General features: G+C 58.8%; 2 protein-coding genes and 1 long non-coding RNA gene across 6 annotated transcripts; 1 reads left to right on the top strand and 2 right to left on the bottom strand.

Moving 5' to 3' along the window:
* Positions 1-247: 247 nt before the first annotated feature.
* On the bottom strand, positions 248-4104 carry PFDN2 (prefoldin subunit 2). The gene is made up of 4 exons (XM_033082764.1): positions 4009-4104; positions 2959-3047; positions 1725-1848; positions 248-774 (listed from the first exon to the last, which is right to left on the bottom strand). The coding sequence occupies exons 1-4, from the start codon at positions 4069-4071 to the stop codon at positions 604-606; spliced, it is 447 nt and encodes a 148-aa protein (XP_032938655.1). The 5' UTR covers positions 4072-4104; the 3' UTR covers positions 248-603.
* Positions 4105-4214: 110 nt separating this feature from the next.
* Positions 4215-13323, top strand: NIT1 (nitrilase 1). Of its 4 annotated transcripts, XM_033082737.1 has the most exons (9): positions 4215-4231; positions 5252-5323; positions 5921-5940; positions 6784-7018; positions 9156-9259; positions 10277-10410; positions 11395-11520; positions 12884-13139; positions 13298-13317. In XM_033082737.1, coding segments are annotated over exons 1-9 (954 nt in total). In that variant the 5' UTR covers positions 4215-4229; the 3' UTR covers positions 13303-13317. The 4 variants fall into 4 exon arrangements, with proteins under 4 accessions (XP_032938628.1, XP_032938627.1, XP_032938625.1 ...); XM_033082736.1 differs by lacking the exon at positions 5921-5940 and having other exon boundaries at positions 6746-7018; positions 12884-13119; positions 13278-13323; XM_033082734.1 differs by lacking the exons at positions 5921-5940; positions 13298-13317 and adding an exon at positions 13247-13273 and having other exon boundaries at positions 6746-7018; positions 12884-13132.
* LOC117008736 lies at positions 13147-13468 on the bottom strand. The gene is made up of 3 exons (XR_004420354.1): positions 13425-13468; positions 13266-13344; positions 13147-13173 (listed from the first exon to the last, which is right to left on the bottom strand). It is a non-coding gene; the product is annotated as an uncharacterized LOC117008736 (long non-coding RNA).
* Positions 13469-15394: the final 1926 nt, after the last annotated feature.

Below are 15394 nucleotides of genomic sequence, written 5' to 3'. Positions count from 1 at the left end.
GGTCCCCCTCAGCCCCCCCCTCATTTGGGGCTCTCCCCCCATTCCCTTTCCCCATTTCCCATAAAAACCACACCAGGCTTTGTCCCAAAATTGTGTTTATTGCCCAAAACCCCCCAAAATGAACACAGGAAAAAAAAACCTGGGAATTTGGGGGGGGGGTCAGGACATCAGGACACCCCTGGGACCCCCAAAACGACCCCAAAATCCCTGAATTTGGGGAGGGGGCAGGACACCAGGACCTCAAAAACCCCAAAACAAAACTCTGGGGGGATGTCAGGACCCCAAACCTCCCCCATAAAAAAACCCCAAAATCCCTGTGGGAATTTGGTGTCGGTCAGAACACCACGACCCCAAAATCCCCTAAAAAGAACCCAAAACAACCCCAAACTCCCTGTGGGTATTTGGAGGGGGTCAGGACACCAGGACCCCAAAAACCCCAAAACAAAAATCTCTGGAAATTTTTGGGTAGGGGAGTCAGGAAAACCCAAAATCCCCGTGGGAAATCAGGGCGGGATCAGAACACCACGACCCCAAAACCCCCCAAAATGACCCTAAAACAAACCCCAAACAACCCCAAACTCCCTGTGGGTATTTGGGGAGGGGTCAGGACACCAGGACCCCCCCCGGGCCCCCCTTGCTCCCCTCAGATCCCTCCCGGGGGGCTCGGGGCTCCTCCTCCCCCAGCAGCCGGATGTTGTGGCGCTCGCGGAACTCGGAGAGCTCGCGGCCCTTGGCCTGCAGCTGCTGGGCCAGCGCCTCCAGCAGCTTGGAAATCTGGGAAATAAAAATAAAAATTATATCAGATGGGAAATGAGAGAGGTTCCAGGAGCTTGGAGATCTGGGGGGAAAGGGAAAATAAAAATGGGAAATGGGAAATGATAAAAATGGGAAATGAGAGCCTCCAGCAGCTTGGAGATCTGGGGGGGAAAAAATAAAAATGGGAAATGAGAAATGATAAAAATGGGAAATTGGGAAAAAATTAATGGGAAAATTGGGAAATGAGAGCCTCCAGCAGCTTGGAGATCTGGGGAAATAAAAATTATATCAAATGGGAAATTGGGGAAAATCAGGAATTATATAAAGATGGGAAATGAGAAATGAGAGACTCCAGGAGCTTGGAGATCTGGGGGGAATGAAATCAGGAATTATACAAATGGCAAATGAGAGCCTTGAGCAGCTTGGAGATCTGGGGGAAAAGGGAAAATAAAAATGGGAAATCAGAAATGATAAAAATGGGAAATTGGGAAAAAACAGAAATGGGAAATGAGAGCCTCGAGCAGCTTGGAGATCTGGGGAGAAATAAAAATGGGAAATGAGAAATGATAAAAATGGGAAATGAGAGCCTCGAGCAGCTTTGAGATCTGGGTTTTTTCTGGGGTCTCAGTGGGTCTGGGGCCATCCCAGGGAGGTTTGGGGCCATCCCAGTGGGGTTTTTATGAGGTCCCAGTGGGGTTTTTATGGGGTCCCAGTGGTTTTGGGACCAGCCCAGGGGTTTTTATGGGGTCCAGGGCCATCCCAGGGGGTTTGGGATGCTCCATTGGGTTTTTTTATGGGATCCTGTGGGGTCTGGGGCCATCCCAGGTGGGTTTTTATGGGGTCCCAGGGGTTTTATGGGGTTTTTATGAGGTTTTAGGGGGTCCCAGGGGTTTTTATCGGGTTTTTATGGGGTCCCAGGGGTTTTTATGGGTTTTTTATGGGGTCTCAGTGGTTTTGGGGTCCCACACCTGCTCCCTGTTGCTCTCCAGGGCTGGCAGCACCTCCTTGACCGTCCTCTCCACCAGCACCCCCCCGACCATGCGGAAACATTTCCGGGTGGGATCCACCTCACGCAGGGTCTCGATCACCAGGCTGGGCCAGGGGTCAGCAGTTAATCCTAAATCCTTATCCTAAATGTATCTCTAATCCTTATCCTAAATCCTTATCCTAAATGTATCCTAAATCCTCATCCTAAATGTATCCCTAATCCCCATCCTAAATCCTCATCCTAAATGTATCTCTAATCCTTATCCTAAATCTACCCCTAATCCTTATTCTAAATGTATCCCTAATCCCCATCCTAAACCCTTATCCTGAATGTATCCCTTATCCCCATCCCAAATCCACCCCAAATCCTTATCCTAAATCTACCCCTAAACCTTATCCTAAATCCCCAACCCCAAATCCTTATCCTAAATCTACCCCAAATCCTTATCCTAAATCCTTGTCCTAAATCTGCTCCTAATCCCCATCCTAAATCCATCCCAAATCCTCATTCTAAATCTACCCCAAATCCTTATCCTAAATCCTTGTCCTAAATGTATCCCTAATCCCCATCCCAAATCTAACCCAAATCCTTATTCTAAACCTACCCCTAATTCCCATCCTAAATTCTTATCCTAAATCTATCCCAAATCCTCACCCCAAATCCTTATCCTAAATGTATACCTAATCCCCATCCCAAATCCACCCCAAATTCCCATCCTAAATCCCCACCCCAAATCCCCCATCCCAAATCCCCATCCTAAATCCATCCCAAATCCCAAATCCACCCCGAATTCACCCCAAACCCCTACCCAAATATGCCCCAAACCCATCCCAAATCCCCCAATCCCAACCTCCCAATCCCAACCCCAAATCCCCCCAAATGTTGACTCCAAATCCCCCCCAATCCTGAACCCAAATCCCTCCCAATCCTGACCCCAAATCTCTAAATCCTGACTCCCCAATCCCAACCCCAAATCCCCCAACCCCAAATGCCCCAATCCCAACCCCAAATCCCCCGATCCCGACCCCAAATCCCCCCAAATCCCTCCCAATCCTGACCCCAAATCCCCTCAAATGCCCCAATTCCAACCCCAAATCCCCCAATCCCGACCCAAAATCCCCCAATTCTGACCCCAAATCCCCCCAAATCCCCCAATTCCAACCCCAAATCCCCCAATCCCGACCCCAAATCCCCCAATCCCACCCCGTCCCCACCTGTGTTCGTTGAGCTCCAGCTCCAGCTCGGCCGCTTTGGAGGCCAAACCCCGCTGGTCCTGCCGGAGCCGGTTAAAGCGGGACACCACCTGAAACAGGGCAAACTGGGCAAACTGGGAGGGACTGGGAGGGACTGGGAATGGACTGGGAATGGACTGGGAATGGATTGGAAATGGACTGGAAAGGGACTGGAAATGGACTGGAAACGGACTGGGAATGGACTGGAAACAGACTGGGAATGGACTGGGAATGGACTGGAAACAGACTGGGAATGGACTGGGAATGGACTGGAAACGGACTGGGAATGGACTGGGAATGGGACTGGGATAAACCGGGATGGACTGGGATGGAGTGGAAATGGACTGGGATAGACTAGGCAAACTGGGATTGGACTGGGCAAACTGGGGCGGACTGGGAATGGACTGGGTGGACTGGGAATGGATTGGGTGGACTGGGATGGATTGGGACAAACTGGGAATGGACTGGGATTAACCGGGAGTGGACTGGGCAAACTGGGACAGACTGGGATGGACTGGGATTGGACTGGGACAAACGAGGATGGGACCGGGATAAAGCAGAACTGGGACTGGGGGGGATCCCACTGGGGAACAGAATCCCCCCAACCCCACAGCAGCACCAGAGACCCTCTCCCGTTATCAGGGACCCCTCCCCATTATCAGGGACCCCCTCAAGGTCCAGGGACCCCCCTCTCTCCCCCTTCCCCTCAGGCCCAGCGCCCCCATCCTCCATTTTCCCTCCCCGTTACCAGGGACTCCTCTCCCGTTACCACAGACCCCTCCTCGCTATCAGAGACCCCTCACCATTATCAGAGACCCCTCCCCATTATCAGGGACCCCTCCCCTCATTCCCCAGCCCCCCAGTCCCACAGACCCCCCTCAGTCCCACAGACCCCTTCACTCCCCACCTTCCCCTCACACCCAGGCCCAGCCCCCTCCTCTTCCCCCCCCCTCACTCCCCCGCCTCCCCCCATCTACCCCAAGCCCCCTCCCCGTTCGCAGACCCCTCCCCAGTTCCCGGTTCCGCCCTGACCTGCTCGGCGCTCAGCACCTTCCCAGCCGGGGCCCCCCCTCGCCCCTTCACGGGCTCCGCCATCTTTCCCCGCGAGGCGCCGCCTCTTCCGCTCCGGCCTCGGCTCGGGTGACGTCACTTCCTGCCGCCATCTTGGGTGAGGGCTGAGGCGGCCCCGGCGCCATCTTGAGTGAGGGCAGCGCCTGAGGGGGGGACTTTGCCCGAGCTGCCACCGGCGGGGAATGTACGGGAACGGGGCGAAAAACGGGGAAAAAAGGGAAAAACTGTGGGGAAGGAGGGGGTCCGGGGGTGGGGGGAGGGTGGAGATGCGGGGAATTTGGGATTTGGGGGGCTGGGGGTGACAGGGGGGCAGTTTGGTGAGGGGAGGGCGCTTTGGAGTCCGAATGGGGACAAATTTGGAATGTTTGGGGCAGTTCGGACAATTTGAGGGGTGTTTGGGGCAGTTTTTGGGGTGTTCAGGGCAGTTCGCAGCTATTTGGGTGAGTTTGGGGTGTTTGGGGTAGTTCAGAGGTTTGGGTGAGTTTGAAGAGTGTGGATAGTTGGGAGCGGTTCGGGATCCAAACTGGGGCAGGTTTGGGGTTTTTGTTGGGGTCATTTGGGGTGTTTGGGTGTCTGGGATCAGTTTTTGGGGGACTGGGTTGCTTTGGGGTCCAAACTGGGGGTGATTTGGGTTTTTGGGGGGCAGTTTGGGAAGTCTGGGATCAGTTTTTGGGGGACTGGGGTACTTTGGGATCCAAATTGGGGCAATTTAGGGGGTCTGGGAGCAATTTTGGGGGGGCTGAGATGCTTTGGGGTCCCAACTGGGGTTTTTGGGGGTGTCTGGGATCAATTTTGGGGGGCTGGGCTGCTTTGGGGTCCAAATTGTGGCAGTTTTGGGGGTGATTTGGGTTTTTGGGGGGCAATTTGGGGTGTCTGGGATCAGTTTTGGGGGGTCTGGGCTGCTTTGGGGTCCAAACTGGGGCAGTTTTGGGGGTGATTGAGGTTTTTGGGGGGCAGTTTTGGGGGTCTGGGATCAATTTTTGTGGGGCTGGGGTAATTTGGGGTCCAAATTGGGGCAATTTAGGGGGTCTGGGATCAGTTTTTGGGGGGCTGGGGTACATTTGGGTCACCCCTGGGGCGGTTTTAGGGGGTCCTTGGGGCGGTTTTTGGGGTCCTTGGGGCAGTTTTTGGGGTTCCTTGGGGCGGTTTTTGGGGTTCAGGGCTCTCTGTGTGACCCCTCCCCAATTCGGGGTGTCCCCCCCAGGCTGAGGGTGCCCCCCCGGGCCCTGCTGTGCTGCCCCCCGAGAGCCTGGAGAGCCCCCCTGAGCTCCTGCAGGTACCGGGGGCACCCCAAAAACCCCTGGGGACCCAAAAAACTCCCCTGGGGACCCCAAAACCACCCTGGGGGGGGCTGGAAGTGACCCCACGGTGTCCCTGTCCCCAAAGGGGTGTCCCACTCCCTTTGAGGTGACCCCCAGCCCTGTGGGGTGTCCCTCTGGGGTCCCTCAGTGTCCCCAGGTGTGGCAGTGTCCCCTGATGTCCCTCACAGTGTCCCTGAGGGTGGCAGTGTCCCCTGATGTCCCTCACAGTGTCCCTGAGGGTGTGGTGTCCCTCTGATGTCCCTCACGCTGTCCCTCCTGCAGCCCCAGGGCCATGGCAGTGTCCCTTTGTCCCCCTGATGTCCCTTACCCTGTCCCCCACAGCCCCAGGCCCATGTTGATGTCCCCACCCCTGCTGTGTCCCCAGGGGGGTGATGGCAGTGTCCCCCTGATGTCCCCCACAGTGTCCCTGAGGGTGTGGTGTCCCTCTGGGGTCCCTCACAGTGTCCCCCTGATGTCCCTCCCCCTGTCCCCCACAGTCCCAGGCCCATGTCGGTGTCCCCGGATGTGGCAGTGTCCCCTGATGTCTCTCACCCTGTCCCCCTGTCCCCCAGGCCCATGTCGGTGTCCCCAGGTGTGGCAGTGTCCCCAGGGGGGGCGGTGGCAGTGTCCCCCTGATGTCCCTCACAGTGTCCCTGAGGGTGTGGTGTCCCCCTGGTATCCCTCACCCTGTCCCCCAGGCCCATGTTGGTGTCCCCAGCCGGGGCAGTGTCCCCAGGGGGGGTGATGGCAGTGTCCCCTGATGTCCCCCCGCTGTCCCGCAGGCCCATGTCGGTGTCCCCAGACGCGGCAGTGTCCCCCTGACATCCCTCACCTTGTGTCCCACAGGCCCATGTCGGTGTCCCCTGATGTCCCTCACCCTGTCCCCTAGGCCCATGTTGGTGTCCCCAGATGTGGCAGTGTCCCTCTCATGCCCCTCACCCTGTGTCCCCCAGGCCCATGTCGATGTCCCCGGATGTGGCAGTGTCCCCGGACGTGGCAGTGTCCCCAGGGCGGGTGGTGGCAGTGTCCCCCTGATGTCCCTCCCCCTGTCTCCTGCAGCCCCAGGCCTATGTTGGTGTCCCCACCCCCAGCAGTGTCCCCAGATGTGGCTGTGTCCCCCTGACATCCCTCCCCCTGTCCTGCAGGCCCATGTCCGTGTCCCCAGGTGGGGCAATGTCCCCAGGGGGGTGGTGGCAGTGTCCCCCTGATGTCCCTCCCCCTGTCCCCTTGTCCCCCAGGCCCATGTCGGTGTCCCCAGACGTGGCAGTGTCCCCAGACGTGGCAGTGTCCCCAGATGTGGCAGTGTCCCCTGACATCCCTCCCCCTGTACCGCAGGCCCATGTCGGTGTCCCCAGATGTGGCAGTGTCCCCCTGATGTCCCTCCCCCTGTCCCCCAGGCCCATGTCGGTGTCCCCAGACGCGGCAGTGTCCCCAGACGCGGCAGTGTCCCCAGGGGGGCTGGTGGCCGCGGTGCAGGTGACCAGCACAGGGGACAAGGAGCACAACTGGCAGCAGTGCTCGGCGCTGGTTCGGCGCGCGGCGGCGCAGGGAGCCCGGGCCGTGTTCCTGCCCGAGGGCTTCGACTTCATCGGGGACAGTCCCCAACAGAGCCTGGCGCTGGCAGAGCCACTGCACGGGGACATCGTGGGGCGCTACCGCCGGCTGGCCAAGTGAGGGGACACTGGGGACAATGGGGGGACACTGGGGACATCGGGGACATCGTGGGGCGCTACCGGCGACTGGCTGAGTGAGGGGACACTGGGGACAACAGGGGGACACTGACAATGGGGACATCGGGGACATCGTGGGGCGCTACCGGCGGCTGGCTAAGTGAAGGGGGATTGGGGACACTGGGGACACCAGGGGGATTGGGGACAACGGGGACATCGTGGGGATTGGGGACAACGGGGACATCGTGGGGTGCTGCCGAGGGCTGGCAAAGTGAGGGGACACTGGGGACATTGGGGACACTGACAACAGGGACATTGTGGGACGCTACTGGCGGCTGGCAAAGTGAGGGGACATCAGGGGGACACTGAGGGGCACTGGGGACATCATGGGGCGCTACCAACGGCTGGCAAAGTGAGGGGACACTGGGGACACTGGGGACACTGGGGGGACTGGGGACAACAGGGACATCGTGGGGCGCTGCCGACTGCTGGCTAAGTGAGGGGACACTGGGGACACCAGGGGGACACTGGGGACATCGTGGGGCGCTACCGACAGCTGGCAAAGTACAGGGACATCAGGGGGATTGGGGACAACGGGGACACTGAGGGGCACTGGGGACATCGGGGGCATCATGGGGCGCTACTGATGGCTGGCAAATTGAGGGGACAGCGGGGACAATGGGGACATCAGGGGGATTGGGGACAACAGGGACATCATGGGGCGCTACCAACGGCTGGCAAAGTACGGGGGGGTCTGGGGACAACGGGGACAACGTGGGGATTGGGGACACCGGGGTCATCGGGGGGCGCTACCGATGACTGGCAAAGTGAGGGGGGGGTCTGGGGACACCGGGGGGATTGGGGACACTGGGGACACTGACAACAGGGACATCGGGGGGCGCTACCGATGGCTGGCTAAGTGAGGGGACACTGAGAGGCATTGGGGACAACAGGGACAATGGGGACATCATGGGGCACTACCGCCGGCTGGCAAAGTACGGGGACACCGGGAGGACACTGGGGGGTGCCAGGGGACACTGGGAGGATCTGGGGACACTTGGGGGTGCCAGGAGGACACTGGGAGTTCTGGGGGGGACCTGGGGACATTGGGAGGTGCCAGGGGACACTGGGAGGATCTGGGGACACTTGGGGATGCCAGAGGACACTAGGGGCACTGGGAGGATCTGGGGACAACGGGGGGACACTGGGGACACAGGCGGTGCCAGGGGACACTGGGGGGATCAAGGGACACTGGGGGGTGCCATGGGGGAGCTGGGGAGATCTGGGGACACCAGGGCGTGACAGGGGGCACTGGGGACACTGTGTCTGGCAGGGGACACTGGGAGTGCCAGGGGGGAAATGGGGACACTGGGGACATCAGAGGGATCTGGGGACACCAGGGGTGCCAGGGGACACTGGGAGTTCTGGGGGGACCTGGGGACACCAGGGATGCCAGGGGACACTGGGGGGTGACAGGGTGCACTGAGGGGCACTGGGGACACTGTGTCTGCCAGTGGGGACCTGGGGACATCAACGGTGCCAGGGGACACCTTGGGACACTGGGGATGCCAGGGGACACTGGGGTGACGTGGGGACATTACGGGGTGCCAGGGGACACCTGGGGATGCCAGAGGACACCTGGAGGCACCGGGGGGATCTGGTGACACTTGGGGACACTGGGGACACCTGGGGACACTGTGTGTGGCAGGGGACACTGGGGGGGTGCCAGGGGACACCTGAGGAGCCCTGGAGCTGTTCAAAGCTGTGTCCTTGTTCCCAACCCATTCCTGTCCTTGTCCCCAGCCCTGTCCTTGTCACTGTGTCCTCAGGGAATGTCACAGTGTGTCACCCTGTGTCACTGTGTTCTCAGGGAATGTCACAGTGTGTCACCTTGTGTCCTGTGTGTCCTGTATGTCCCCAGGGAATGTCACTGTGTGTCCTATGTGTCCCCAGGGCCTGTCCCAGAGTGTCACCCTGTGTCACTGTGTCCCCAGGGAATGTCACTGTGTGTCACTCTGTGTCCTGTGTGTCCCCAGGGAATGTCACTGTGTATCACCTTGTGTCACTGTGTGTCCCCAGGGAATGTCACTGTGTGTCCCCAGAGCCTGTCCCAGAGTGTCACCCTGTGTGTCCCCAGGGAGTGTGACGTGTGGCTGTCCCTCGGGGGTTTCCACGAGCGAGGCGACGACTGGGAGAGCACGGGGCGGATCTACAACTGTCACCTGCTGCTGGACAACTCGGGTGGGACACCTCTGTCACCTCTGTGTGTCACCTGTGTCACCTCTGTGTCACCCTGTGACACACCTGTCCTCCAGGTCCCCAGTCCCTGTGTCCCCAACGTTCCCAACCCTCCAGATGTCCCTGTGTCCCCACATGTCCCCAAGAATCCCCAGCCCCCAGATGTCCCCACCATTCCTGAGTGTCCCTGGCTGTCCCCAACCTGTGGCTGTCCCCTGAGTGTCCCTGGCTGTCCCCAGCTGTCCCCAACCCACGGTGTCCCCAGGTGTGCTGGTGGCTGTGTACCACGAGCATTCCCAACCCAGGATGTCCCCAGCTGTCCCCAGTGTCCCCAGCTGTCCCCAATCCCTGGTATCTCCAGCTGTCCCCAATCCCTGGCTGTCCCCAGCTGTCCCTGGCTGTCCCCAGCTGTCCCAACCCCCCCTGAGTGTCCCCACCCTCCCTGACTGTCCCCAACCCCTGACTGTCCCCATGATCTGTGGTGACCGCGTACCAGAAACATTCCCAACCCCTGGTGTCCCTGGCTGTCCCTGTTTGTCCCTGACTGTCCCCAATCCTCTCTGAGTGTCCCCAACCCCCCCTGAGTGTCCCCAACCCTCTCTGAGTGTCCCCAACTCCCTGACTGTCCCCAATCCCCCTGAGTGTCCCCAACCCCCTGAGTGTCCCCAACCCCCTGAGTGTCCCCAACCCTCTGAGTGTCCCCAAACCCAGTGTCCCCACATTTGGTGGTGGCTGCGTACCAGAAACATTCCCAACCCTCAGTGTCCCTGGCTGTCCCCAGCTGTCCCCAACCCACCCCCTGAGTGTCCCCCACCCTCCCTGACTGTCCCCAACCCCGCTGTCCCCAGGATCTGTGGTGGCCGCGTACCAGAAACATTCCCTACCCCCGGTGTCCCTGGCTGTCCCTGTTTGTCCCTGGCTGTCCCCAGCTGTCCCTGGTGTCCCTGGCTGTCCCCAGCTGTCCCCAACCCCTCTGAATGTCCCCACCCCCTGAGTGTCCCCCCCTCCGGCTGTCCCCAGGCTCGGTGGTGGCCGCGTACCGGAAGCTGCACCTGTTTGACGCGGAGCTGCCGGGGGGGATCCGCCTGAGCGAGAGCTCCTTCACCAACCCGGGCCGGGAGCTGCTGCCGCCCATCCCCACCCCCGTGGGCAAGGTGGGGTGGCCCTGGTGTCCCCAAGTGTCCCCTGGTGTCCCCAAGTGTCCCCTGCCCTCGGTGTTCCCAGAAGGAGCTGGGATTGGCTGTGTGTCAGAGTCTGTGGTACCCAGAGCTGGCCCTGCCCCAACCCCTGACCCCACAATGCCCAGGGGTGTCCCCAGATGTCCCCTGATGTCCCCAGGTGTCCCCTGGTGTCCCCAAGTGTCCCCTGCCCTCACTGACCCATGGTGTTCCCAGAAGGAGCTGGGACTGACCCTGTGTCACAGTCTGTGGTACCCAGAGCTGGCCCTGCCCTGACCCCTGACCCCACAATGTCCAGGGGTGTCCCCAAGTGTCCCCAGATGTCCCCAGGTGTCCCCAAATGTCCCCTGCCCTCACTGACCCTTGGTGTTCCCAGAAGGAGCTGGGACTGACCGTGTGTCACAGCCTGAGGTACCCAGAGCTGGCCCTGCCCTGACCCCTGACCCCACAATGTCCAGGTGTCCCCAAGTGTCCCCGGATGTCCCCTGTCCTCGGTGTTCCCAGAAGGAGCTGGGACTGGCCCTGTGTCACAGCCTGTGGTACCCAAAGCTGACCCTGCCCTCACCCCAATCCCTGACCCCACAGTGCCCAGGGCTGTCCCCAGATGTCCCCAAGTGTCCCCAGGCTGTCCCCAGGCTGTCCCAGCAGTGTCCCCAGGCTGTCCCCATGTCCCTAAGCCCTGATGTCCCCAGGTGGGGCTGGCTGTGTGCTATGATCTGCGTTTCCCTGAGCTGGCCCTGCCCTGTCCCCGTGCCCAGGCTGTCCCAGGGCTGTCCCCAGGCTGTCCCAGCAGTGTCCCCATGTCCCTAACCCCTGATGTCCCCAGGTGGGGCTGGCTGTGTGCTATGATCTGCGTTTCCCTGAGCTGGCCCTGCCCTGTCCCCATGCCCAGGCTGTCCCCAGGCTGTCCCAGCAGTGTCCCCATGCTGTCCCCATGTCCCTAACCCCTGATGTCCCCAGGTGGGGCTGGCTGTGTGCTATGATCTGCGTTTCCCTGAGCTGGCCCAGGCCCTGCGTGGGGCCGGTGCTCAGCTCCTGACCTTCCCCTCGGCCTTCACTGTCCCCACTGGAGCTGCACACTGGGAGGTGAGGGGACACTGGGACTGGGGACAGCTGGGGGGGTGGGGACACCGGGACTGGGGACAGCTGGGAGGGGACACCGGGACTGGGGACAGCTGGGAGGGGAGGGGACACTGGGATTGGGGACAGCTGGGAGGGGTGGGACAGCCCAGGAGAGGGGCTGGGGACATCCACAGGGGGGTTGGGGACACCCATGGGGGGCTGAGAACACCTTGGAAGGGGTTGGGGACACCTTGGGAGAGCTTGGGGACACCCACAGGGGGTTTGGGGACACCTTGAGAGGGTTTGGGGACACTCTGGGAGGGTTTGGGGACATCCACTGGGGGGTTGGGGACACCTTGGGAGGGTTTGGGGACATCCACTGGAGCTTGGGGACACTCTGGGAGGGGTTGGGGACATCCACTGGGGGGTTGGGGACAGTCACTGGACTTCCCACAGGGGGTTGGGGACACCTTGGGAGAGCTTTGGGACATCCACGGAGGGTTGGGGACACTCCCAGGCACTTGGGGACAACCCCAAGTGTTAGGGGACATTCACAGAGGGAGTTGGGGACACCTTGGGAGGGTTTGGGGACACTCTCAGGCTCTTGGGGACAACCCCAAGGGTTTGGGACATTGACAGAGGGAGTTGGGGACACTCCCAGGTGGTTGGGGACATTCATGGGGGGATGGGGGCACAGGGCTGGGGACACACCTGAGGGGTTGGGGACACTTCCATGGGTTTGGGGACACTGGCAGAGTGTTGGGAACATCCCAGGTGTCCCTGATGTCCCCTCAGGGATTTGTCCATCCAGGCCCAGACACTGAGTGTCCCCCATGTCCCCTGGGTGTCCCCTGTGTCCCCAATGTCTCTTCGGTGACACCTCTGTTCCTTCCCAGTGTCACCGCTGTCCCCAGAGGCACTGCTGTGTCCCTGTGCCCCCCCTGTCCCCAATGTCCCCCGGGTGTCATCACTGTCGCCATGTTCCCCAAGTGATCCCGGTGTCCCCTGGGTGGCCCTGTTGTCCCCTGAGGTGCTGCTGTGTCCCTGTGTCCCCATGTCCCCCATTGTCCCCTGGGTGACCCCACTGCCTCCAATGTCCCCCGGGTGTCATCACTGTCCCCATGTTTCCTGGGTGACCCCGCTGTCCCCGCAGGTGCTCCTGTGTCCCCATGTCCCCCACGTCCCCAGGGTGTCCCTGCTGTCCCCTGGGTGTCACTGCTGTCCCTGCAGGTCCTGCTGTGTCCCGGTGTCCCTGCTGTCCCTTGGGTGTCACTGCTGTCCCCAGGGTGTCCCCTCTGTCCCCATGTGACCCCGCTGTCCCCATGTCCCCATGTCCCCAATGTGACCCCGCTGTCCCCATGTGACCCCGCTGTCCCCATGTCCCCAGGTGCTGCTCCGCGCCCGCGCCATCGAGTGCCAGTGTTACGTGGTGGCCGCGGCTCAGTCGGGCCGGCACAGCGCGAGCCGCGCGTCCTTCGGGCACTCGCTGGTGGCCGATCCCTGGGGCACGGTGCTGGCGCAGTGCCAGGAGGGGCCGGGGCTGTGCCTGGCACGGGTGGACCTGGGGTACCTGGAACGGGTCCGCCGGGAGCTGCCCGTGCACGGCCACCGCCGCGGGGACATCTACGGGGGGACAGCGGCCACCAGGGGGGACAGCTACGGGGGGACAGCGGCCACCTGAGTGGGGACAGCTACGGGGGGACAGCGGCCATCTGAGTGCCACCGCCGCAGGGACATCTACGGGGGGACGGCGGCCATCTGAGTGTCACCAGGGGGGACAGCTACGGGGGGACAGCGGCCATCTGAGTGCCACCGCCGCGGGGACATCTACGGGGGGACAGCGGCCACCTGAGTGGGGACAGCTACGGGGGGACAGCGGCCATCTGAGTGCCACCAGGGGGGGACAGCTACGGGGGGACAGCGGCCACCTGAGTGCCACCGCCGCGGGGACAGCTACGGGGGGACAGCGGCCATCTGAGTGCCACCAGGGGGGACAGGTGGCACCGGGCTGGGCACGGCCTGCCCCAAAATCCGCCCCAAATCGGTCCCAAATGTGCCCCCAGCTGGCACCAGGTTGGTGTTTGTGTCCCCAAAATGAGCTGGCACACGGTGTCCCCTCCCCTCTTTCTCTTTTGGGGTCCCAAATCTGCCCTTTTGTCCCCAAAATGAACTGGCACAAGGTGTTGTCTCCCTTTCTGTTTTGGGGTCTCAAATCTGCCTTTTTGTTCCCAAATTGACACAGCACAACGTGTCCCCCCTGTGTCTTTTGGGGTCCCAAATCGGTCCCAAATCTGCCCTTTTTGTCCCCAAAACGAACTGGCACAAGGTGTTGTCCCCACCTTTTCTGTTTTGGGGTGTCAAATCTGCCTTTTTTGTCCCCAAAATTCAATGGCACAACGTGTTCCCCCCCCTCTCTTTTTGGGGTCTCAATTTCAGCCCCAAATCTGCTTTGAATCTGCCCAAAATCAGCCCAAATTCACCCCAAATTCACCCCAAAATTTGCACTGAATCAACCCCAAATCACCCCAAAATCAGCTCCAAATTAATCCCAAAATCTGCTCCAAATCACCCCAAAATCAGCTCCAATTTACCCTAAAATCTGCCCCAATTCAGCACCAATTCACCCTAAAATCTGCCCCAATTCAGCCCAAATTAATCCCAAAATCTGCCCCAATTGACCCCAAATCAGCCTAAAATTACCCCAAAATCAGCCCCAAATTTGCCCCAAAATCAGCCCCAAATCTGCTCAAATTCACCCCAAAATCTGCCCCAAATTTGCACAGAATCAGCACTTTTGTCCCCCAAATGTCCCCCCGCTTTTTTTGGGGTTCCTCCTTTTTTTGGGGGTTCTGGGGGGGAGGAATTTCCTTCTATTGAAATTTTTAAAAATACAAAAATCCCAGGAAATGACCCCAAAGTGTGGAGGAATTTTGGGATGGGAGGAAAAAAGGGGAAAAAAATCCAGCCCTGTTGGGTTTGGGGGAAATGAGAATTTTTGGGGGGAAAATTGGGGATTTTTGGGAGGAAAATGAGAATTTTTTTAGGGGAAAATCGGGGATTTTGGGGAGGAAAATGGGAATTTTTGGGAGGAAAATGGGAATTTTTGGGGGGAAAATCAGGAATTTTTTGGGAAAAAAATGGGAATTTTGGGGGAAATTGAATTTGTTATTTTTTTGTTTTTAATGGATATAAAAGGGGGGAAATGATGGAAAACACAAATGAGGAATTCTGGAATATTCCATTATTCCACTCCTCAAATCCCCAATTCTGACTGTGACACACCAATGGGATTTTGCATTTTTTTTCTGTTTTTAATGGGTACAAAAGAAAAGAAAACTGGGAAAAACCATGGAAACCACAGGGAAAAGAGAAATTAAGAGGGGGAAATGAGGAATTCTGGAATATTCCATTTTCCCAAAGCTTCCCACTCCTCAAATCCCCAATTCTGATTGATCCACCAATGGGATTTTGCTTTTTTTCTCATTTTTAATGGGTACAAAAGAAAGGAAAATTGGGAGAAAACATGGAAAACACAAGGAAAAGAGAAATTAAGAGGGGAAAAATGAGGAATTCTGGAATATTCCATTTTCCCAAAGCTTCCCACTCATCAAATCCCCAATTTTGACTGTGACACACCAATGGGATTTTTGCTTTTTTTTTTTTCATTTTTAATGGGTACAAAAGAAAGGAAAAAAGGGAAAAATTATGGAAAGGGCAAGGAAAAAAAATTGATAGAGAAAAATGAAGAATTCTGGAAAATTCTGTTACTCCACTCCTCAAATCCCCAATTCCAACTGTGACACACCAATGGGATTTTTGCTTTTTTTTTTTGTTTTTAATGGATATAAAAGAAAGAAAATTGGAAGAAAACATGGAAAACACAAGGAGAAGAGAAATT

Source organism: Catharus ustulatus, chromosome 30 (assembly GCF_009819885.2).
Source record: "Catharus ustulatus isolate bCatUst1 chromosome 30, bCatUst1.pri.v2, whole genome shotgun sequence".
NCBI lineage: Eukaryota > Metazoa > Chordata > Aves > Passeriformes > Turdidae > Catharus > Catharus ustulatus.
Note: the sequence above shows the minus strand (reverse complement) of the source record. Positions and strands in the feature narration are given on the sequence as shown.

Bases quoted from the DNA above. Each gene is read 5' to 3' on its own strand.
- NIT1 (XM_033082736.1), top strand. The intron at 7,019-9,155 runs GTGAGGGGACAC...GTGTGTCCCCAG, and splicing joins CGCTACCGCCGGCTGGCCAA to GGAGTGTGACGTGTGGCTGT. The intron at 10,411-11,394 runs GTGGGGTGGCCC...TGATGTCCCCAG, and splicing joins TCCCCACCCCCGTGGGCAAG to GTGGGGCTGGCTGTGTGCTA.
- PFDN2 (XM_033082764.1), bottom strand. From the start codon at position 4,071: ATGGCGGAGCCCGTGAAGGGGCGAGGGGGGGCCCCGGCTGGGAAGGTG. The intron at 3,048-4,008 runs GTCAGGGCGGAA...GCCCTGTTTCAG, and splicing joins AGGTGCTGAGCGCCGAGCAG to GTGGTGTCCCGCTTTAACCG. The intron at 1,849-2,958 runs GTGGGGACGGGG...CCCCTGGCCCAG, and splicing joins CTGGAGCTCAACGAACACAG to CCTGGTGATCGAGACCCTGC.